The sequence below is a fragment of the Siniperca chuatsi genome, linkage group LG3, assembly GCF_020085105.1.
Source record: "Siniperca chuatsi isolate FFG_IHB_CAS linkage group LG3, ASM2008510v1, whole genome shotgun sequence".
Taxonomy (NCBI): Eukaryota; Metazoa; Chordata; class Actinopteri; order Centrarchiformes; family Sinipercidae; genus Siniperca; species Siniperca chuatsi.
In genome coordinates, this window is record NC_058044.1 from 7,346,777 (window position 1) to 7,370,830 (window position 24,054).

The window sequence follows — 24,054 nt, forward strand, 5'->3', positions numbered from 1 at the left end:
CACCCAGTGGTGGGTAAGTACATGTACTCCGGTGCTGAACTCTACTGATTTTACACATCAAGATGAGTTTATTGGTCATGAGGATAACTACTCAGCCTGTGAAAACAGCTGTATAACATTTATACATGTATAACAACTGTGGCTCTGGAAGAGCTTTGTCAAGTCTGACAAAATCACTGAAGTGACATCACCTGGGTATCTTGCTTGGGCTTGGGGACTACACACTGTGAACACAAAGCCTGAGCTACAAACTGGGGGAGTGGAGTTTGAAAAATGTGGGCTGGTATGGTCTAATGATAAAACACAACCAAGTTGCATTTAGAGAAAAGTAGGATCCCCCCACTGTGGTAGCAGCAGCCAAGTATAAACATCAGAATAGTGGCTAACCGTAGCCTCAGTTTGTGCACACATAGTTGCACGTAGCATTAAGCACCGGGGGGCAAAACATCATACATGAACAAGATTAATTCCTCTTCAGTGGTGGTAAACACAACACATGGCCCCACCGATAACTGTGCTATATTTAGAGCTTAACAAGATATTCAGGGCTGTCGAACAGCAATATCAAACACAAGAAACAGCTGGGCTACAGCTATGTACTGACACTCCCCCACAGACACAAAGTCCGGAGAGCCTCACAGAGCTGCTAGTCGAACTACAAAACAGATACCCACACAGTGATACTCAAAGGGACATAAATGTGACTTTCAAAGCTCCACTAGACTCCCTGTCTTTCCAGCAAAGAAACGAAGAGTCTGACAGTAGCTTCTCATGGGTGGGTAGCTCTGACTAACCAGCTCTACATCGCTGTCCATGCAACACTGAGCGGTGGTCAGTCAGTCTACCCCCGTGTCCCCTGACGCTCCGCATCACACACTACATAACCATGAGGTCACGTCGCCTACATTTTTTTAATACGCAGGGAGGGTTCTTGCAGTTTGAGGGTGTGGTTACCCTTTAAGGTCTAACAAATGTGTTGAGTGCATTTCCTCTCTCATAAAACATTTGCAACATTTAAAAATTTTAAATCATCATCTTTGTTGGTACATTGCTACGTTTGTTGGTGTATTACCAGCCTGTAAAAGGAGGTGGCCAGGAACAGTGACTGCAGGACTGTGTATCACAGCATATGCCTCCTCATGTGCATGCACAATACAAACAAATTGGTTCTCAAACAGAGGAGCATGTAACTCTTCAACTGATCTAAAAGCAAAACAAAACTTCATCTCTAATTTTGATTTTGTAATATGATTTCGGTGCAGAGATTTTGTACACCCACTCTCATTCTTATCTCATAGCACAGTCAAGTGCACATGTAGGCAATGACACAGACCTACAGTACAATAAGTCTGGACCAAGGGCTTATCCTTCCAGGTGAAATAATCCTTTAGATTCATAACGGTGGTGTAATTCATGTGCAGGAGCACAATCCTATTCCATCCAGAACTGACTGACTGCAAATCACAACTTCAGTACAACACCGGTGAGTTTCATTACTCCTTATCTTTAAACTGCTGGGGTATAAGTGGCTTAGGGGTCTGATGGTGGGTGGCCTCTATCAAGACGGTGCGAAGAGAACATGTCCTAACAGGGTCTTGTCATTATCCTTCCATCTCCTATCTGTCCTGTGTGATTTTAACCAAGGGCAGGTGAGTTTGGTATGTCTCCATGGTTACATCATCTATCTCCCCAACCTCATTTCCCTCCCTTTGTGGCACCTCAAATATCTCGCTCACTCTCGCACTCACATAGACAGACACTCTAGTACTCTGTGAAGCACTAACGCTGTGGTGCGAAGTTAAACACTAACAGGCGCTGGGAGAGTGTGAGTCACACTCTTTATACTGAGACATTACAATAGTTAAATTTAAAACTTTTCGAGATCTGATTCTGTAGTTGAACTTTAAAAATTACACATGATATTTACAGAAATGCACATAACGCAGTCATGATGCGGGGCGGCTTATTAAAGAGCACTTCCAGCCAGGAGAATGAAAGATTTCAGTCCTGTACCCGGTGGGGCAGTTGAAAAGGGCAGCCAAACAACTCCTGGTATTACTGCTGCTCACAGTGGAAGAGAACCTACATTAAGTCGAGTTTTGAAGCACTGTGGTTGAGAGCTGCCCTTTCTAGATGTGTTCTTATCAAAGCAGTCTGAAGCAGAGCGGAGAAGGAGCCTCCAGCTTGCCCCAGTGTCAGAGTTTGGAACACGAAGTAGTTGTCAGGCTCGTCTCAGTCGGAGCTGCAGTGACCAAAATATCTGTCTTTTCATGTGTTATGTGTGTGCTGCCTGTTTCCCCCCATCATTCTAGAGCTGTCCACACTGATGCCTGGCCAAGTACAAAAAGAGGCCTCCCCAGGCACAAACAATAACCCTCCTTCATTCTCCACATGGCATTTACAATGACACCTCCGGCAGAGATGGAGGGCAGAAGAGATATGAGTACGGAATAAAAAGAAAAAAAACTGAAAGAAGCAGGAAACGGAATTAAGAATAAGGGCTAAGGAAGATAAAAGAGGACAGAAAGACAGGGTTCTTTGCTCATTTTCAGAGTTTTGATTTCTCTCTGAGCCCCGAGGGTTGTCTTTGTGAAATAACCTTCTTTTAAAAATGGGAATTAGACTTGCTGTCTCTATCAAAGATCGCGGCCTAATGTGGGCCAGCCTGTAGAAGGAGGCGGCTTGATAGAGCATGATGATAAGAGTAATAATGGGAAACATTCTCACAACTGTATTAATATATATTAAAATCAACCCGCTAAAAGGAGGGCCCTACGTCTCACTGCAACACACACACACACACACACAAACAATAGGCCAAGCGGCATTAATAATGTACAGTGTAAGTGAGAGAACACTGTGGAAAGGTTGAGGCTGGCTGAGAGGCGAACAACACGACTTATGAGGTCAGCGGTTACACTGGTTATCTTCACTTTGACTGGGTGAACGTATCTAACCTTCTCCTGATTAAATATCTTATGAGGCCTATCATCCAGGTGATGAAATCTCGAAGCGGAGCAATAACATTTCCGGTCTAAATTCTTAAAAAAAAACAAAAAAAAATGACTCATTGCATTTAGTTTCAAAACAAGGACAAAAGCTGAACAACTAGCACTGGAGTACTGGAGATTGTTGACCCTGAAACTCTGCTGCTTTCATTAAGAGGAGAGTTTGAGGAGTGTGTATGTGTGGAGAAATTTGGGGCCAGATGCAGAAAAACAAGGGATGGGATGTGAGCCATGAAGAAAATTATGCTGAGAAAGACAAATTACCGAAGAAAGAGAAGTAGAGGATGGATATAGTCTGAGGAAGGCTAAATGACAGATATTTAGTCGTTTAGCCGTCCTCAAACTATCTCACCTTTCTAAATGACCACACAAGGTGACACTGAACAAGTTCAAAATATACAAACACACACCAGCATGCATTCCTGCACACGCACACACGATCCCAGATTGAAGAAGGCTAAGACGAGAGATCAAGGTGGTGCAAATTAAAAGGGCTCTAATTAGCCAAACTGTCACTCTCTTGCTCTGGCAGCCATATTGGAGTCAGCCTGGAGACCTGCCTGCCTGCACATTTCCTTCCATTGGCCCTCTGAACAGCCATATATATGTATGGGAGTGAGGATTAGAGGCAGCGGCTGTTAAGAATTACACTTGCCAGACGTTAAGCACTGCAACAGCTCCAAAATGTTATAATGAATGGAGAGAGATGTGCTAATGAAGCTGCTCTGTGGAGGTCCATCATCAGAGTATAAACTTTGCCCTGTTACAACTCCTTCCAAATTTGTTCTCTTGGTCTGGCACCAATTCTGAGTGCATTATTGCATCATTAGCCTTGGGTAATTATTATGCTAGAGGATGATCATGAGGCAGGCCCTGGTAATGGCCGAAAATACCCATTTCAAATGAGGCCACATTTTACTTTTAAGTTTAAGGGTGCATTTGTTTTAGCACATACCAGGGCTTTTTGAATGTTTTGGCTCATAAACAACCATTTCAATATTAAAGGGACAGTTCACCCCAAAATCAAATGTACATATTTTTCCTCTTACCTGTATATGCTATTTAACCATCTAGATTGTTTTGGTGTGAGTTGAAAAAAAAAATACATTTGAAAAACTCAACAGCAATGTCTCTTTCCAGAAATCATGACCCGGTTACTCAAGATAATCCACAGATTTGTTGTAAGTAGTTTCATGTAGGAACTACTTTCTTTCTATCGATAGGTCCTACATGAAACTGCTCACAACAAATCTGTGGATTATGTTGAGTTACCGGGTCATGATTGAAGAGACATTGCTGTTGAGTTATTCTATTGTTGTTTTTTTTTCATAAAAGCATCTTTCGATTTACTTTTGTATAAGTATATTTTATGTGTGGAAAATAAATAATAATAAAAACTAGAGAAGTCTCTGTGTTGCCAGATTTTACTTTGCAGGTTCATTATGCTGATCCACTGAGGGAATTGAAAACCATCTACATTACATTTCTGCTTAACATTTTCCAAATACTTCAAGTTTTAAGATTGATTTTCCACCTTCCAGGGAGCCTCTGATATTGGTTCATGCCAGGAAAGCATGAAACTCAACTTGTAGAAACTTGAAATGTTGTAGAGTTTGGTAACCCATTACAATGAACAGTTCCTTACCTTAAGGTTTTGTCAGTTATGTTACTGTCATGAGGAAGGGAGCACAGAGTGTTTTCAGAACTCTCCCTGTTGGTGCTTTCAAGCTCACAATTTACATTTCAGAGTCGGCCACAGAAAAGCAACTTTATGCAAGAACGGAAAAATAAATCGCATTATGCTTTACACATTGTCTGTGTAATTTTCTGACAACTCAACTGTAGCTCGTCAATGTAATGCTTTTCATCAGTTGACTATTAAATCTTAGATGTTAGAACTTTGTTGAAGTCATTGCCACAGCGTTTTCAAAGAAGTCTTTGCTCAGAGCTGCATTATGAAATGACAATAGCATAAACAAACGAACAAGAATTGTTCAGTGTAATGGTATACCATTTTCAAGTTTTATGTCTCTGCAAGCTCACTGTATGCAAACTGAGGAATGCTAGAACACAATGGATGCCTGGTGGGTAGGAAATCAATCTTGAAAGCTATTCAAAAAGGGGTTTGCTTTGGGAAAAGGTCAGCAAAACTTTAAGTAAACACAATGTCTAGTCAGTGAATGAGCTAAACCAGTGGTTCCTATGATAAATATGTGGAGTCAAAATATAATTAAAGGGATAAGACAGAAAATGATATATTGCTGTTAGACATATGTCTATTTTTTCTGATTTCTGACTGAAATAATGGATATTCTCACATTTGCAGGGAGACAAGGGGTCACTAAGTAGACATGACTTCATTTTGAGTGATCTAAATCCAAAAAGTTTGGGAATCACTGAGTTAAGCCATACACAAGGATAAGGTAGGGTACTTAAAACACCTGAATTTAAAGGATAATTCTGGTTAAAGGGGAACTCCTCTCTTGTCTTTGGGAGCACTACTGTACTGTATATGTGAAAAAAGTTGAATAAAGGCTTTTGTGGATTCAGAGGGAGCTGTGTGAAATCTGATAAATTGCCTCAAGTGAACTTGGCAGGCAGTGTCAGTTGGGGCTGAAAACTACAAGCTTGAAAATGAAAAATCAAGGGGTGTGGAGTTAGAAAGAAGTGAGCTCACCAGACCTCTGTAGCCCACTCCTCATCTCTGCTTGAGGCTAGCGGCTCGGGGCTACATTATTCGCTACTAGCATAACACACCAGAATCTCTGATGTCCCTGGTTCTGCTGCATCGATTATTTATTTATTTTTTAAACTGTCCTTGATGAGTCAGTGTTGTAGATCAAAATCAGCAGAGTATTCTTTTAGTTACAACTGAGATCTTATTTTTATAGTTGTCAGTTATGATAACATTGCACTCATCAACGAAATCGCAGAGTTCTGGGAGCACGGCGATATCGCTATAATGAAGACTGATGGGGCAAGAAACCTGAGCAGTCAGAGGTTCAGACAGGTTGTAAAGAAGCCAACAGTTAAGTCGGATAAAGTAAACTGCTTGATTTGGAGGTAAAACTGAAAGTTGAGTTGAACCAGGAGGTCATTGGTAAACGTGATGGATGTTTGGGCTATGATTTTTATTGTTCACCTTTGGTTTCTCCTATAAATAAGTTTGATTAACCAGGAGGTTTTTTAAAAACCTGTATGACCGTCTAAACTGGTTGTGTTTCCTGTCATTATCTTCTTCAGATCTCAACAATTAACTTGGAGTGTAAAATGTTATTACCACCAATAGGAACACACCTTAAATGTTGGTCCCTCATTGCACTTAAAAACTGCACACAAATCTATGGCAAGCACAGTAGGTCTGAGTTGAACCAGAAAGTTGGTGGGTGGTCAATTGTTTAAAACCTTTATGATCATCTGACTGCACATGTTACCTACCCCGTTGGACAGCTAGATATGATGGCCAAAACTACAAAACTAAGACCCAATGCAATAAATAGGAATAACCCTTTAAAACATGAGCATCAGCTATAATCCCCAATGCAATTTCAGGTAAATGTTGGACTGAATTCAGGTTTGTATAGCGAGTATAAGAGTTTAGAGTTTCACTGCTGTCCTACCACACATTACTGTATGTACACATGAATAGTTTGTCTCCCCCCTCTCTCACACACACACCTTTCTCAGTGAGTACAGTATCATGCTGCTTCTTCTCTAAGGGTAACCCAAGGAAAAGAAACTCAGATCTGAACTAAAGCATGACAGCTGCTCTGTCTCTGTTGGGATTTTAGCAAGGGAGAGAGGGGGAGACTAGAGGAAGAGGTGGGAGAAAGACTCTTCAGAGAAAAAGATACTGAGCTTCCTGTGCGAGTGGAAACAGGCAGATGGAGAGTTTAGTGAGGAAGGTATAGACAGGAAGAGGAGAGGGATAAGAGATGAAAGAAAGAAGTGACAGGTCCTCTCTCTCCTCTCTTTCTGTCCCATAAGCCTCTCTGGTTTCAAGCTGGGAATCGCCTCTGTAGTGGGGATGTCTCTTCTCAGCAGGTCTCACTTATCAATATTTCTCTGAGGTGAAAAAAAAAAGCTGAAAAATGAAGTTGAAATATCACTCCCATACTTTTTCATAAATTAAACATGCATGAGAATTGCTTTTAAAGATTTAGTGCTGCCTTGAAATGATTTCTGCTGCATATTTTTAAAACACGTCTTTTAAATTGATTGTTTACTGCTCGATGAGGATTGGTATGTGTTTGTGTGTGTGAAATCTGATGTATGCTGCGGACTTAGAAAGCTCAGCTTTGGTATTTTCAACTTCACTCTACCACCTCATTTATAGTTAATGAGATATCAGGGGGTGTACTAATTGTTTTCGACTGGGAGATGATGGGCTGATGAAAAAAAGATAAAGGAATTAATAAAAGAGTAGAAAGAAGCGGGAAGAGCAGAGAGGATGAGGGGAAGGAAGAAAATTAGGGTTTAACAGGTAGTGAAAGACAAAAATTGAAATAAGGTGGATGAAAGCTGAATGGCGGTCTTACTATTCTTTCTCTGAACTCAAGCATTACAGCCATAGAAGCATTTCACGAGGATTGCCACAGAGTTGCTTCTTTTGCTGTAAACTATACACGTTTCAGGATTGTAATGTCGCACTAATGATGTGGATTCACTTCCTACCCATTGTGGAACTAACATTTATCTTCATCATGTACAGAAAATACTCGTTTCTTCTCCTTTTATTTTATTACTTGTGCGTCAGTTAATTCTCAGTGGTGAAATGGAGCTATCCATGGGTTAAATTGACTACAAGCAATAACTTGAAAAATGAATGACTGTTTAAACACAGTTTCTCTTTTTGCCTGTAGCTAGCAGCCATTACACAGTAATACACAGAGGAGTCCTGAATGTCTGGCTGGGGTAAAGAAGAAAAATAAAAAGAAGCATTCTGACTGCTTCCTCCATAGAGGGTGTGCTGGACAGGTTTAGGAGCTCCTCAAAGTCTTCCTTCCACCATGCAACTATATCCCTACAGGGTCAGCCATTCTCCTCTGCTAAGAACTGCCTGGGCAAGACAATGTCTCCCCTGCCTGTGGCGACTAACAGTTGGTCAGATAAGTCCTATTCATGACTTTCTGATACTTCCCTGCTAACTAAGCCTGAAAAAACTCGTTCTTCACCTTCACAGCTTCCTTCACCGCTAGTGTCCAGCACTGTTATTGGGTTGCCACCTGGAGCTTGGTTCCAGAACAGGTGCTATGCGTAGAGGTAACTATAACTAGTTGGTAATTTTCCACCTTCCACAAGCTTTTTCTTTTTTGCTGAAGCCCTCTGTGTTCAACTCTACTGTGTCAATGGAGTGGCCTCGTTCAAATAAATGTGGGGCTAAGTTAATTTAGGCCGTGCTAATGTCAGTATGAACGTGGTCTGAACGAGGCCCACGGGTACAGGCCCAGCCACTGGACGCTTGTCTGCAAACTCCCCTTCCAGGAGTCCCTGTTGACGTTGTTCTTTTATGAAGACACTATTCCATAGACATCTTTGAATCACACTTAGCCTGGTCACTCACTTAGGTTCTCAAAAGGCTGTTAGTTCCAACGTGGCCGTTAAATCTGACAAAAGAGCACAGAGGGTCACGGGGGCATGCAACAACAAGGTGGTGAGCGAGATTTGTCACTGAATCTTCCCGTTTCTCACGGCCTCTGTTCTTCCGTGGTCAGAAGTACAGTAGGTGAGTTACTATAGTTATGTTGCTGCAAAATGAATATTCTTTCAAGTCAAATTTTCAACAGTCAGTCACACATATGCTTTATTGATTACATTTGCATTTAAAACAGTAAGAAGGTACAGTAATTATACTTAATGTGGACAATAGTGATAAAGCCACAGAATGGCACACACTGCTGAAGGAAAATGTCGTATGTTACAGTACTTTATGCATTGCACAACTTATATGAAAACCGCTAAAATATTACCTCTAGGTGAGAGCTGTGGGATGTGCAGAAGATGTGCTGTGTTGGGAAAATTTATGAGGGTGTGGAAAAAGACAAGAAAAAAACAAGGACAGTATGTGGCATGTACTGTACAGGAGAATGTTTTTTCATGAGACATATGGCTGCACCAGCTGGAGTTCTTATATTGTTGCTGTGATAAGTGGCTATATTTTCAGTTCACTTCCTTTTGTTTCTCAGTTTTATTGGATTGCTCCCTTGCTTCCTCTTCCCCCCATGTGTATTTCTGCCATTTCTCTTTATTGCTGCCTTGTCTTATCTTGTGTTTGTACTCACGCCAACACACAGGCACAATCATTAACTAAATTCATAAACAGGAAGAATTCATCAAAATCTAATTCATACCCAAAGACTGACACTCTGTGTCACAAAGGTTACAACAGTAAGCAAAAATGTATTTTTAATGAGTTTCAACAAATGTTTACATTTCACACATTAAAGCGTCCCTGGTGATCTGCATGTGTGTGTTTTCTTAGTCCAATCCCTACTTTACGACACACCAATGTCTATTAACAATGTGTATGACGTAGGTGAGGAGAGGAAACAACAAATGTGTATACGGTATAAAACCCTGTGACAAAAAACAGGTTTTCTGTGATAGGGCTGACACTTCAAAACAGTTCAAACTAATGAGAACTAAACTTGTTCAAATTAATTCAAATGCAACCCACACATCAAATGTGATTTGTTGTTGCGGTGATGTTACTGTCCTGCAGTTTTTTTTTTTTTTTTTTTTTAAAGACAGCAAACAGCCTTACCTTTGTCCACGAGTGTTCCATTTATGTCCGATCTATATATCCAAAATGACTCCACACATTTACTTCTCAAATGGTTTTGTGTCATGAGTATTTGTTCAGTTTTATCCATTTTACGTTAATGAAGAAAACGACAACTGGCTATCTTAATGAGGACAACAGGAAATGCAATAGATCCACACTTACAAAACTCTCCCTGTTTGAGAACACGGCAATGCCTGTTGCACTTATACACGGCGAATTTCAAATTTGGTGAGGTTATTACAGATCAAATATTGAAATTTTTTCTCGAGGTCAAACCACAGTGTAAATTTTGAATGTGCTGAAAGGGAGGCAAGGTCTGGTCTTCACCTCCTCCCTTATTGCCTCTTCTAGCGGAAAGGACCAGAGAGAGACAAGTACAGGAAACTTGAGTTTAGACTTTATCTTCAATTCAAGTACATAATCAGTAATAATAATAAAATAATAATTAACACAAATAATCATATGTATAGCATAACTAAAAAAAAGATACTGATGAAGCTTCAAATTTTGATTTATCTCAGGACACAAATGAGAAAAAGAATTGTACTGAAATTTATTTCTTTTACATTTTCTTTGGATTGGCTTGGACCAGTTGTAACCACCGAACATCTGCGTGAAACCCCAAGAGAGAGGACACAAAAGGCAGAATAAAAAGAGTCAACAAAGACTCAGCCTTGGTAAAGACCACGCAAAACACATCTAGTCCAGATCCAGAGAACCACACAAATGTTTCTTTTGCTCCACATAGTGTGTATTAAACTTGGTGGGAAAGGTATTCCAACTATCAGTGGCTTTTGTGTGTCATTTTCATGACAACTTTGTTCTGTTAAGAAAAAAATCTGTTTCTCAAAGTTTCATTGATGAAATATTCAGCGTACAAATAGTTGCTTTCTTAGCCTTTTGAATATAAGTTGGAAGTATTTCATCAAACACGGTGTTCATCCTCCACAACACAGCACTGACTGCACTATTCATATGTCAGAGCTGTTGAGAATTGCCGGCACATTTTGAACACTGTGAATATCGTATGAGACAGAAAAACAAGGCAAGGAAGAAAGCTAAAAGCACAGGAAATTAAAAACAAAACTAATCCCATCCTGAATTTTACAGCCCTAAGTTTGAGATGGTGTCAAATAACTTCAGATAGTGGTTTGTCGGCTGAAGAGGTCGAGGGTCACTGCAGACAGGAACGCTGGGATGCTTTTCTGGTGATGCAGATGAAGGGCCACCATCTCGCCAAGGGTTTTGGAGAACTCTGTCTCCATGAGCTGCATGCTTCCATTGGAGCCCTGCACACGCACACGCACACAGACACACACACACACCCCCAGAGACAATACACAATATAACTTCATCCAGACAAAAACTTTAGCAAGATCACTTAAAGTTGTTGTCCACAGGGGATTGTCAAGTGTGTATGTGAGTGTGTGTTGTGTGTATGCATTCACAGCAGGGTGAAGGTGTCTAAATCTGTGTGGATTAATTAAAAGGAATGAGGAGCAGCTCAGGGCGATGGAGTGAAGGAGAAAGGGATGAGGAGAGAAACGAGGGATAAAGTAATTAAAGCATTGCAGGGAGGGAGGAAGGTAGCGAGGAGCAGAGTCCCATGACATGCTTGGAAGATATCGGGACATCTGAGAAATGTCCTGTGTCAATGTGTGTAAGAGACAAAGACCTTTATTTAAGTATCATAAGAAGGCTTATAAAACAGATGAAGGGAAAATACTCAGAAAATTAAATTAAATTAAATACGAAGACCAGAATAGAAAAATAATGAATGGGAGACAATTAACAGAGAAATATTTTATACTGCTCTACATTATTTTCACATGGACACTTTTAACTCAAAGTCAAACTCAGTAAATGTTCACCCACTGAGTGATTTGGGGCTAAATAATTTTCAAAAAATATGATAAAATATGATTTTTTTTTTTAAATGATCCTACATGAACTCAGCATTATTATTTGAAAATTGAACATACTTTAGCAATAGAACATTGGAAAGTAGTGTATCTCATGCAGAATAATAAAAGAAAAAGTAAATCCTACTAAATAAACCAATTAGTGTGCTTCCTCACACACAACAGGCTGAGGTGAACTCAGCTGTTCATTTTGTGTGAACAGCCACAAATCTCTAATGGGTGAGAGGATAACTGAACTAATGACATTTGCTAGCTGACTGCACAATGCTAAACCAAGGCTAAACGCAGTGTGAAGAGTGCTTGAGAGACACAGACAGAATGACTTCCTGTTTTGATGTGGTTCTGTATAAGCTAATTTTTTTACATTTTGCCAGTCAAAACGGACTACAAGCTGCTGAGAGACGTTTTAGGGTTGATTGACTTTTAGCAGTGACGGTTTTGTGTTCATCTTCACTTTAAAAGACTTGGTTCATCTGGTAGAATTTACATTAAATAACAGCTTAGTTGATTCATGCTGCATTAATTCTTTTTACAGAGTAATTTAACACTAAATCCCCGATTTGAGTTAGGAAATTGTATGTACAGTCACTTTATCTTACTATCAATTGCTGACAGGCTTCCTCCATCGGAATACTGCTTAGCAAGGACTCTTCCCTCCATGGACTGGTAACATAACTGTGCATTACATAGCTTAACAATGTACTTGGCTAAGCACACGACTGTTATTTTGTGAATGTTTATGTATTGATTTGATTCATTGAGTTTTATTGTTGTAATGTGATGTGTTCGGATTTGGTAGCCACTTACTAAGTTGATGTTAGTTAATGTTATGCTTTGCTTCACACAGACAGTCTTTTCATGCTAACTCACTCTCTGGACACTATTATCCTACACCGATCACACACATACACCCCAATTTGAAATTTTGTCTGGGGAGCTGTGGGTTTGAATGGCGTTTTTTTTTTTTTTTTTATGTGAAGGGGGCATGTTCAAGCTAATATGGGGTACATGTTGCTCTGTGATAACAATAATTTTCTTCATACTTCCTAACAAGTCATATGACCCTAGTGGAATTTTTTTTGTTGTTGTTGTAGCTTTTGGCAATTGGCCTTTATGAGTATTACAGTCAAGCACCTGGAGACAGGAAATTTGGGAGAGAGGGAGGATGACATACAACAAAATTTCTCTAGCTGGATTTCTTGCAGTTACGTGGTAAGCGTCTTAGACTACTAGGCCACCATAACACCTGGCCATAGTGGTATTTTCAAGATTAAATGTGTACTCCTGTCTATAATTGGGTCATCAGCAAAAAAAAAAGAAGTTGCTTCCTCTGAGTTAGATGTATGAATAGATGGTGAGGTGGTAAAAAAAGAAACTTCTCATATGAGGCTGACCTTGTGTTTTGGAAATAAAATGTGTTTTTTGTAAAGGGGAATTGACAGAGCTTCTCCAATAATCTTCTTCCTAAGTTTGAGTATGACTACTGTGACTTTAGTAGTAGACTTTCTCAATATATCTCTTGCAGCTCAGTAACATATGCACATGACTTAAATGGACCAACTTTAGCAGTGGCAAACAACACATTCAACACTGAGAACCATCTCATGGAGACAAATTAAGCAGACATATACCATGGCCACAGGAAACAATTGTTTCCTATTAGCAGACAGGTGTCTGTAAAATATTTTATATAAGGACACCTCACAACAACATGACTATGGCCACCTCTTCAAGCATTACTCCTTACATGTGGCCTTGATTTCATTCTAAATAAATCTTTACTGTGAGGCACTGTGAATGAGGCAAACCAAAGGGTTTTCTAATCACACCAGCTTTCTCATGACTACTGTCCATCGCTCTATCTAACTGCCTCACACTGGCTTTATTTCCCTGACAGTCCCTGGTGTTTTCTTTCCCTGCACGGCTGTCTGAAAGCTATGCCATATCCTCAGGCTGCTACTCTCATCACAGTCGCACACACAAACACGTGTGTGCACACAGCTCTAGAAACTGCTGGCGCTCTGGGAACATGGAACACATACATCAAAAGAAAAAACACTGCGAGCAGTTACCATGGAGATCTCAGTGTCTGAAACACCGTCTGCCAAAGTTTGTCCTCAGAACAGACTTTGTGTGTGAGTGGGTGGGTGTGTGTGAGACACAGTTGACGAGTTGATGGAGGCCTATGGGAGCCGAGGACGATGAGGACTCCCACAGTCAGTCGGAAAGGAAAACTAAGATAACAGCATCGCTGTTTGGAGAAACACTAGTGCCCCCACATAACATTTGGATTTCAAGTTGCCAGATGCGCGAGCAGACACACACAAACACACACACAAACGCAGGTGTTGGAGCAAAGGTTACACAGATTTACACAGATTACAAAAGGTTATAGACACAAAACTGAAGCAGCGGTGCTCTGGATCTGAGATAGAGAAGGAGTGTTAGTGTACCTCAAGGAGGTAGGCAGAAGAGCGAGAATCCATTAATGCCAGCAGATACACCATTTTGACTGAATATGGTTCATACAGCTGCCTCAGCAACAACAGAATAAAGCTTTACATTTAAAGTGACTGAAGGCTTTCTAGTAAATTAATATTCAAATAAGGAGGCAGTGCTTCAAAATGATTTCTGTACTTAATTAGTTGTGTGTCAAAAACAAGGAACCTTAGCTCATGACTGAGGCCTTGCATGTATGAAACTATAGCTGCAGGGTTGCAAGCATTGTATAATGTTGAGGTCAGCTAGGCAGCTTTAGTTTCAATTCATCTGTTCATTTACAGACTAAGAGTCTACAGCCACGCTAGTGGCTCTGTGAGGCTGTACTTAGGCACAGTGGTGCCTTGAGCTGAATGCTAACGTCAGCATATGCTAACACGCTCGCATTGACAATGCCATGACACTATTGCAGTGACCATGAAACTACTAAACACACAAGTATAGCTGAGGCTGATGGGAATGTTGATGGAGAGGAAAAGTCAGGGGATCAGCAAAGTTGTTAGGATTCATCCTCTGTGAATCATGGACATTTGTACCAAATGTCATGGCAATCTATATAATCTATCTAGTTGCTGAGACCTTTCAGTCTGGACGAAAGTGGTGGGCTGACTGACGGACATTGAAATCCCTAGAGCAACACCACCAGTGGGGCCAGTGACACCTATTGTTAAAAAATAAAGCAAAGGTAGTTTTGTGCACAGATACCCGTACACTGGAATCAGAGTTCGCTTAAAGACATTTCCACCAAGGCTAGTCTTCCACACTTGACAGGGACAGCTTTCAAGTACTCATAATTACATCAGTAAAAGTGACTGCCACAACCTTGTTGCTTTAATGACAAGATTCTAGTGAAGGAAAAATATCTCCTGATGTGAAAATGCTGGAGTATTGCTATTTCTCAGGTTCATAGGCACACTATCGTTTTAGACGAGAATCACTGGCTATCTGAACTTCATGTATTGAAGGAAAATTCCACCTTAATACTCTGAGATTTTGAAAGCATTCCAGGTGTTACTTTGTGATGATGTGTGTTGTAATTTACCTTTTTAAATTGTATCTTCCTTCCTTCTCTACCTGCTGCATCCAGATAGTTTTACATTGCAGGGTAAAAGTCTACAACTGTAGTGATTGTCATGCCAGGGATGTTTGAGATTATTAAAAGAATGTTTCTCCTACCCAACTCTACCACAATAACAAAATCTACATTCTGACAGTTATCCATCCATCCATCCATCCATTTTCTACATTGACTGATCCCAGTGACTTTGGGCCAGGCAGGGACAGACAGTGGCCAAAGGGCTAACACAGACACAGACAAGGACAGACAACCATTCACTCACACATTCATTCTCTGACAGTTATCCATGGGAAGAAAATGCAGTTACACCAGCAAACAACAAAAAGGACCAGAAATGCAAAATTCCTCACCGATAGCGTTTCGTTTTTTAAACCAGTGTCTCACAGGTAAATGTGCTGTGTTTCTGTGTCTGACCATTATAAAAATAAAGAAGCGAGTGTTTTATACTGTTTTAAGTTGTTTTTGGGTAATCTTTCTTGAATTGATGCTGAGTGTGCTGGTACACTCTAGACAAAATGGAGGTATTAAAATCTCAAGTGAAAACTCATGAGGGCAAAAAACAGGAGAACAGGTTGAAAAAAAAGACAGAATTCTTGAATTGATTGACAGTTGCTACACAAATATCAGCACATAATCGATTTAATGAATTAATTAATGTAATTAGCATGCTTGTTCTGGTAATGTCTCACAGAGGGCCTAGACCTGGCTGCCTAAATGACTGTAAATATAGCTGTACTTATATATTGGCTAATCATCTTTAATTAAGTACTTGACACTAATATTATGCGATTCTGTTCACGTGTAGTAAAACATCTTGCACTGGAGTACAGATGGAGTGGTTGAGTCATTTTAGTTTTTGATTAAAATTAAACATATATTATATGAGGGTTCTTCTAAAAGGTGCAATCACTTTTTTGACTGTTTGAACAGAAGCAGATTTTAAACAAATGTGACCCAGAGGGCCACACATTCAGCAACACTTGTTAGATTTATTCTCACGTTTCTCTTTCCTTATGCAGGGAAAAATTCAAAAGAAGTTAATAAAAGGTCAGGTGAGTTTTTTTTTTTTTTTAAATCAGCTTTATTCAAATACTGACCTTATCAATGCTTATTTGCATAATTCACGCTTCCCTAAAAAGTGTTTTAGACAATATCTGACCTTTTTAAAAACAACAAGGTTCTGTTTATATTTGAGACAGCAGAGGGAGTGAGATGCAGAAAAAATGCAATGTGAGGTTGAGGTAAATACCAATATCACAGGTTCCTCCTACAGGGTGACACCAACCTCATCAAGGATAAAAAAGGACAGAGATGGAAGAAAACTTCTATTTGTTTCCCCACGATCAGGGATAAGAATCTAACAAGACAAACTTGCACAAAAAAACTAAGAAGGACATCCCTCAACAATGGAGAGGAGGAGTGCTAGCCCATTCATCCCCTCTTTTCATTTGTCTATCCAATTAAAGGAAATCAATACTTCCTGCGTTGAGATGCAGGGCGGGGCTTTATAGTGACCTCATCCAACCAAGGAGCTGCATGCTGCCTGAATGACAATCATGCTCCTCTCCCAAAGCAGACAGGATCAGTTTAAGGTGCACACCCACGCCCTTAGACGGTTGAAGAGAAACACATGAAAGACAAGAAGGCAGAAACCAATGAGGCCTGTGTTATCCTGCAGATGCAAAGATATGAGGCAATGCTACGTGTTGCCATTTTCCTGACTTTGAAATGAGCTTTGCCTCCACATTTCGTATTTTCTTATTTATTGTTAATTTGATATATAATTTCATTTTTTAGTTTTTTTTGCCCTGCACAGCACATATGGAGCAAAGGTGGGAAGTCCATGCACATGAGATGGCTCACGGAGAAGGGTTGGTATTAGGACTACAACTAACAATTATTTTCATCATCAATTAATCTGCCGATTACTTTCTAAATTAATCGATTGACTGAAATGATTGCTTGATTATCAACATAGCTGCCAAATAATTTTATTTTCATTAACTAATTGAGTAATGGACCAATCCTTTCAGCTCTACTTGGTATTTTGGTGGAAACTGGGTTTTTGAGAATAGATTTAACTTGGCTGACCATTTGGTGATTCTGTTAACAAGTGCAAACTAAATACTAGATGGAAATGTGCAGCAATTACAGAATTATGATGAATAAACTCACTTATCTCATTGTCAACAAATCTCAGGAAAAGACCAAAACCCAACAATGAACCGATCTTACTAATGGAAGTCGGAAAGTCAGAAAAATATTGAGAAATGGAGCAACGCATTGTTAGTTTTGGTCTTTTAATGGGATTTGTTGACAATAAGAAAAATATAGAATATCACCAGCCTTATCTTTTAAGAACTCTAAAACTAGTAGATGTATTACAGAAGCATCAAAAACAAAACATACTAACTTAACGCAACTATAGGAAGAATGCCAATAAAGCAGTCTGTACTAAGCTAAAGGTTAACAGGTGATTCTTACCAGTATCTCTCATGCGCACCTGTTTTTACACTGATTTGTACATTGAAAGCAGGGCATGTGTGTGTTCTGTTTCAATCTAATTTGAAAAAAAGTGACACACTAAAGCAAAGTGCCATTTTGCTCATTATCCACTGTGTTTACATTGATTACATAATCACAAAAAACACCAGATTGCTGCAAAATAACCACACAGACTTCTGCACGCATCAGACTGGCCGGTTATTATTCAACAAATTCAACTCTCAATTTCTTTTCTATCAATCCACACGTCAATCTTCTCCTACTCTGTCTTTCTCTCACCCCCGTTGGCCGCCCTCTGCTCATCCAAAATCACAGGGTTACCAGGGGCAACGGCCGCATGTGTCATGGCCCTCTTTCCAATTTGTCTGGCTAAAGTGGTGTTTAATATTTAATTTTTAAAATACATTTTTAACTGTGACAGGATGTGACACGGCTGAATTGTGATTGTAATTGTTTTCATTTAATTTAATAGTAGTGAGTCAACAAACAGGATATCTTTTTTTTTTATCCACAACTCTCTTTGGATCATAGTCATAGTCATAGGTGAAATGTTGCCAACATGATGCCATCATATTAATTACTAATAAACAATTGCTTCATTTACAGTTTTGGTTGCAATTACAATATTGTCTGATTAAATGCAACCTTAATCACGTCAGTATAACAAGCTTTTATTGTACTAATTCGATCTAATCTTTAATGAATTTTATTGTTCTAAATTGGATTATTATGTTGCAAAAAAAAAAAAAAACCTCACATCACCCACATAAAACATGACATCTTCTCAAACATGAATTCAACATTAAAAGTAAAATCATCTGCTTTTGGAAGCATATTTTATTATATTCTTCTAAAGACTTGGAAAAGCTCTGTGTAACTGTGACTGGCATGACAAGTAATGTGAAACATAATGATTAATCACCACTCTCCTACAATTTATATTACAATTCTCCCAGCAGTTTACGTCTATAAGAAATGCTTAAAGACAGCTTTACTGTCCTTACTGACATGACATACTGCTTGGGGCTGGTCTTTGCAACTGTACTGTTAAAACAAAGGCCCCAGACTGTGTGCATGCGTGGATGTGACAGATGGCTCAATATTGAGGTGGTGACATGCAGTTCACAGATCAGTTGACCTCTGTCTCTGCTCTCCACCACTAATGAGGGGACTTTTCTTCTCTGTCTTACACTCTCTGCCTTGTTCTCTCCTCCCTCTGCTGCATAGATCTCTCTCCAATTCAAGTTTATTCAATTCTCATTTCCACCTTCACCCACCTCTGCTCAGCCACTCCACACACATATACAGTACTCACACATACACACATCACTATCACACCAACAGCATCATCAACGATAAACAATTCCACTGCATGGCATAGCTGCTGATTGGTGGGGGTGAAAAAAACAGAAGGCAAATTAATTGAATAATCAAAAATATGCAGATGAATAGCTTTCAATTTAAATGCAGATTTTGGCATTTTTCTGCAGTTGGGAGGAGGATGTCAGAGAGAGAACGAGAGAAAGATGGAGTAGAGCTTCCACCCAAAATAATTAAATCAGCAGCAATTCTATCTATATTTATATTCTAATCAGCTTTTTATTTACTGTTTTTAAAGCATTGTTCATGTGTCTGAGCAATAAATAACTAATGACTACATACATCTAACAGAAAACTTTTGTGAGTGGTATGATAAACACCCTAACTGAATGACTGATCATCCTGAATCTCACTAGCATAAATACATAAAACATGAAATTAGTTACAGTTGTCAATACAAGACACCTTAAAACTTAACATGTGCCTAGATGTTCATTGAACTCATAACTCTTAGTTGTTTTGTTTATTTTGGATTTCTCTCTATCTTTGCCTTTACTTCATTTTCTGAGCATTTCAAAGCTAGAGGAAACGCAAAATTGGTGCATTTCTAACTTAATAGGTGTAAACTGTGATGGTGGTGTAAGCTCCCAGAAATGCCATCAATAACTTCCCCGTTGGTTTTTAACTTTAATTTTATCATATTTTTGTCCTGGTTCAAATGTTTGGTTTTGAACCGTCATGAATCATTTTGTCACAGATATGAAAACTCCAAATATGCAATATTGCTCTGCCCTGGGTGTCACCTTTGAAGTATGATTGACAGGTCCTTAATCAGCTAGTTAGAGTTAAGTGAATGACAGTGTGCTGACCCTTGTGTAGTATTAAACAAAGCCGTGGCTATTACAGAAGAAACAAGCCCATTGGGCTGGATTCAAATTTCAAGCAACGTATTCCAAGGGAGGAAGAAAAAGGGTATTTCTATGCAGTGTGAATTTCTGTCAGAAAACAAACACATATGCAGGATGCATTTTAGACAGGACTCAAAACAAAACAAACTGGGCTGGTAAACACGACTTAGCTGTTGGAATTTTGAGATGCTCAGCAACAGGTGAGTTTTTACAAATCAACTGTGAATTTGTAGTGATACTGCATTTGTTACCTAGACATAGCTACTGGCAGATACAGTTTTGGACAGACGAGTAATGCAGCTTATTGGAATCACTAAGCTAATGCATCCCTCTCTTTGCCTCACATACACACACACAGTGAAGTACTGTCCAGACCTTGTTTGGCCATTTATTCATTGATTTGGTGTATGTGACACATAAACCTGTCATATCTCAGATGTACTGGTACTTTAGTAAGATTTAGTTTAAGGGAACTTTCCATTTGATTACGTGTTGGCTTGAAGGTGGTGAGGCTACGCTAGTATTTTTGGTTAAGGATATTAAAAGCTCCTCTGGCTCATTCATACAGTTTATGGCTGTTAGAATACATTGTTAGCTCCACCGTGTAAACCATGATGCAGGTTAGGGATGAAATTAATCATGTTTATATTGAAAGCGCAATTTGAAAGAGTGCAATTTACAAATTGCAAGAACCATAATTTTAATTATAACTTACGTTAACAATGTCTTAATAAGACTACATTAGGGGGAGCATACTAATTAGAAAACAGTCAATAGTATAATTTTGTAGTATGGCCAGGCCACAGAATTAAAGTTAAACAGCTGCAGCATTTATGGGGACAGTTTTCATTATAGCTGGCGAAGTTGAAGATCACAGAGTAAACGTTTATCTTACATTTAACAAACTGTAAAAAAGTGTAGCGTATAAGTGTATATGTAATTAAACTTTTCTCCAACTGACTGGTTTGTATAGAAAATTCCTGGAAGGATGGGAACAATCAACAGGTAACTGCATTACTTTATCTGATTATATCCAGTAGAAACAAGTTGGAAATTATGATTGGTAAAATCGTCATTTTATACCGATTTAAATCATAATCAGAAAGACCCTCAGCCACATATATTTGTTTTTATGCAGGGTCTTGAGATTGTTTGCATGGATACATGGCCTCATGATTGATTATAACAAAAAAAAGCTTATCCTCATTTTTAGACTTCTGTGAGAAAACCATAGCTATTTGATGTTTGCATAACTTAAGCTCCATTGTACAGTACGTCGCATTTACAGTATACGTAGCTATAAGTAGACTTGAAAAATAAAACAATTCTAGAACAAATCAAACTCTTCTACAAACCCTGTCTGTGTGTCAAAATGACGTTTAAGGGTGGTGAGATCAGGTGGATAATTACAAGTCTTAGCAAACACAAATACTCAGAGGAAGCTGGGTGACCTTTTACTGTAGAACAGCGGCAAAGAAGATTTACGGCATGAAACATTGTAGCTAATATGATACTGAAGTGCATCCTTCTCTAATCTGTACTTACTGACGGGAAAGAGAAAATTTAATTGAGTACTCCACCGTTTTAGCATCGTATCATCGGGTTCCCAGTGGACAGATAAAAAAAAAAAGAGAAAAAAAAAAGATCAAAAAATGACAGAGATAACGACTTTTTTATTCCACGCATTCTTCTTCCTTGTCAAAACCTGACGCCTACCCAACTGTTGTCAGTCTGAGATTTGGGTCTGTTATGCTAGTAGTGGCTAATCTAGCCTCGAGCCTCTAGCCTCAAACTGAGATGAGGAGCAGACTACGGAGGTCTGGTAAGCTCAGTTCTTTTTAACTCCACACCACCAGAGTTTTTCCATTTTCAAGCTTGTAGTACACAACCCAACCAAGACCATGAGATCATGTGCATGTGTAAGCTGATCTTGATACATGACAGTCAAACTGATCAAAAATGTATCTTTTCCGACCTAAATTCTAAAAGTGCTGATAAAATCATGTGACTGACTGGGTTAAATGATAAACACCGAGTTATGAAGACAATGTTAATGTGTCGGTACAGAGCTGGAGAGACCTTCTATGGAGATAGATTTATCTCAATATTATTTTTATGAACAGATAGACAATCTGTGTGTAAATTATTTACAGTGTAAACTGTAAATGATATTAATATTTAATAATATTTTGCAAATATTTTTGGCACAGTGAGTATTAGTGTGTGTTTATTTGTTCTATGTATATTATCTAGCACACACTTTCGTATACATTTCTGTCTGAGTATGAAAGGCACGAGGATGCTTGTGGGCAACAGTGCAGTTCACACAGACATTACAACTACGTTAGTTTCGTGCAGACTGGTGGAAAGTTTGTCTCAAAATTCGAAAGCTATTCACAAACGCTTTTAATTTATTTGTACATTTATTTAATGTATTCACAGGTATTATTATATTTGTGGAATTTGTGTATTTGCAGATCCATTTTATATTTGCAAAATATTTTTGTGAGTTTTTAAAAAATTTTTCTATTTGTGGAAGGTGTTTTATATTTACAGATTACACATTTACAGATTGTCGATCTGTTCACACAAATAATATTGAGACAAATCTATCGCCATATTCTCCCGCTCAGGAATATTCATGACCTCAGGTGGACTTATGTGTGGTTCTGATGTATCACGTTACCATGGAGACAGCAGACATATGTTCCGAACATCGACCAGAGGAGCCAGTGACGCCGACAAGCGCACGCACACAAACGTGCATGCACAGACACAAACACACATATACACATACACACCCTGAGGGCAAGCAGGACAGGAAACTGTCAGGAGAAATCAGAGTCAAGATTCTCTTCTTTCTCTGGGATTTTAACTCCAAGATTTCTCTCTGAAGGTTTAAGTACATAAAATCATATGCACTGAAAATGCAGTTAATTTATTCACTCTTGTATTCCCATCAGCCTTTGTGTTTACTGTTTATTAGTGCTTTGCTCATGTTTATCTTCATAGCTATCAGCGATACATCAGTAAGTGTTTTGTTTCAGTCAGTGAGCAAAGTGAAATTCAGTCCCAGCGAGCCTTCTTTCTTTTCCCAAACACCCACTCATCTATCCTTTTTAGTTTCATATTCGTTGTATTGCTCTCAACTCTTATACACATGAACAAGAGCTCATGCATGTCCACACACACAAAGAAAGTTTAGATTACTAGAACCAAAGTATGATAGAACTGCAAGACATATGGATCTTTTTTTTTTTAAATAAAACAAGACCCATTTTACTCAGGGACAGATTCAGCTATAAATAGGTGTACTACAGTGCTATAGCAAGTACAGTTGGGACAGTATCCATGGATGAATAACATAATATGGTAAATAAAGTCAGCAATAAGCTGGACATGTCAAAAGAAAATTGAGGGGGGAATTCACTGAAGTGGAAGTGTAAGTCTCCTCATTCATCCAGTGCATGCAAATATTTCTCCTAATGAAGAGGTTTTAGTTAAATATTTGTCAGCTCACAGACCAAGTATCATACAAGGTATCATATTCTTTAAAGTTTCATTTTAAAGTTATAATTCGATTAGATTTTTGATTCCTTCTGCAGTATGAAAATGATAAGATGGTGGCTTTTTTTAAACAAACAATTTTACAGGTTACTATGAATGACTGCATAATCAATGTGTGTAAATACATGTATCATAAAACTAGTGACAGCAACAGTAACAGCACAAGTTAAAACCCTTCATGTATGTTTGCTGGCATGTTTATGGTGTAATTATCTGGTTAAGACAAATGCTCATTATGCTACCTGTTGGATCTGTTATTGTACCTGTTGCTACTGTTTGGATACAAACATGTGCATGTGTGCATATTTTGAGAGTTACATGAGATAGGGAAAGGAAAATGTTGCCATAACCCTGATTATAAATAGGTCGGTTCTCTAACTGTCCTCCTTTAAAATCAGCTGTATTGGTATTTTTACACCCTACTGGCTGCTGTCAATAGTGTTGTTGTGGGCAATGAATGTGC

At 38.9% G+C, this 24,054-nt stretch overlaps 1 protein-coding gene across 1 annotated transcript in view; it reads right to left on the bottom strand.

Annotated features, from left to right (window-relative positions):
- Window positions 1–9,727: 9,727 nt before the first annotated feature.
- mad1l1 (mitotic arrest deficient 1 like 1) overlaps window positions 9,728–24,054 on the bottom strand; it is a 53,076-nt gene continuing 38,749 nt past the window's right edge. Inside the window, exon 18 of the mRNA XM_044189802.1 lies at window positions 9,728–11,081. Within this exon, the coding sequence (XP_044045737.1) occupies window positions 10,932–11,081 (150 nt within the window). The 3' untranslated portion in view covers window positions 9,728–10,931. The remainder of the gene's footprint in view (window positions 11,082–24,054) is intronic.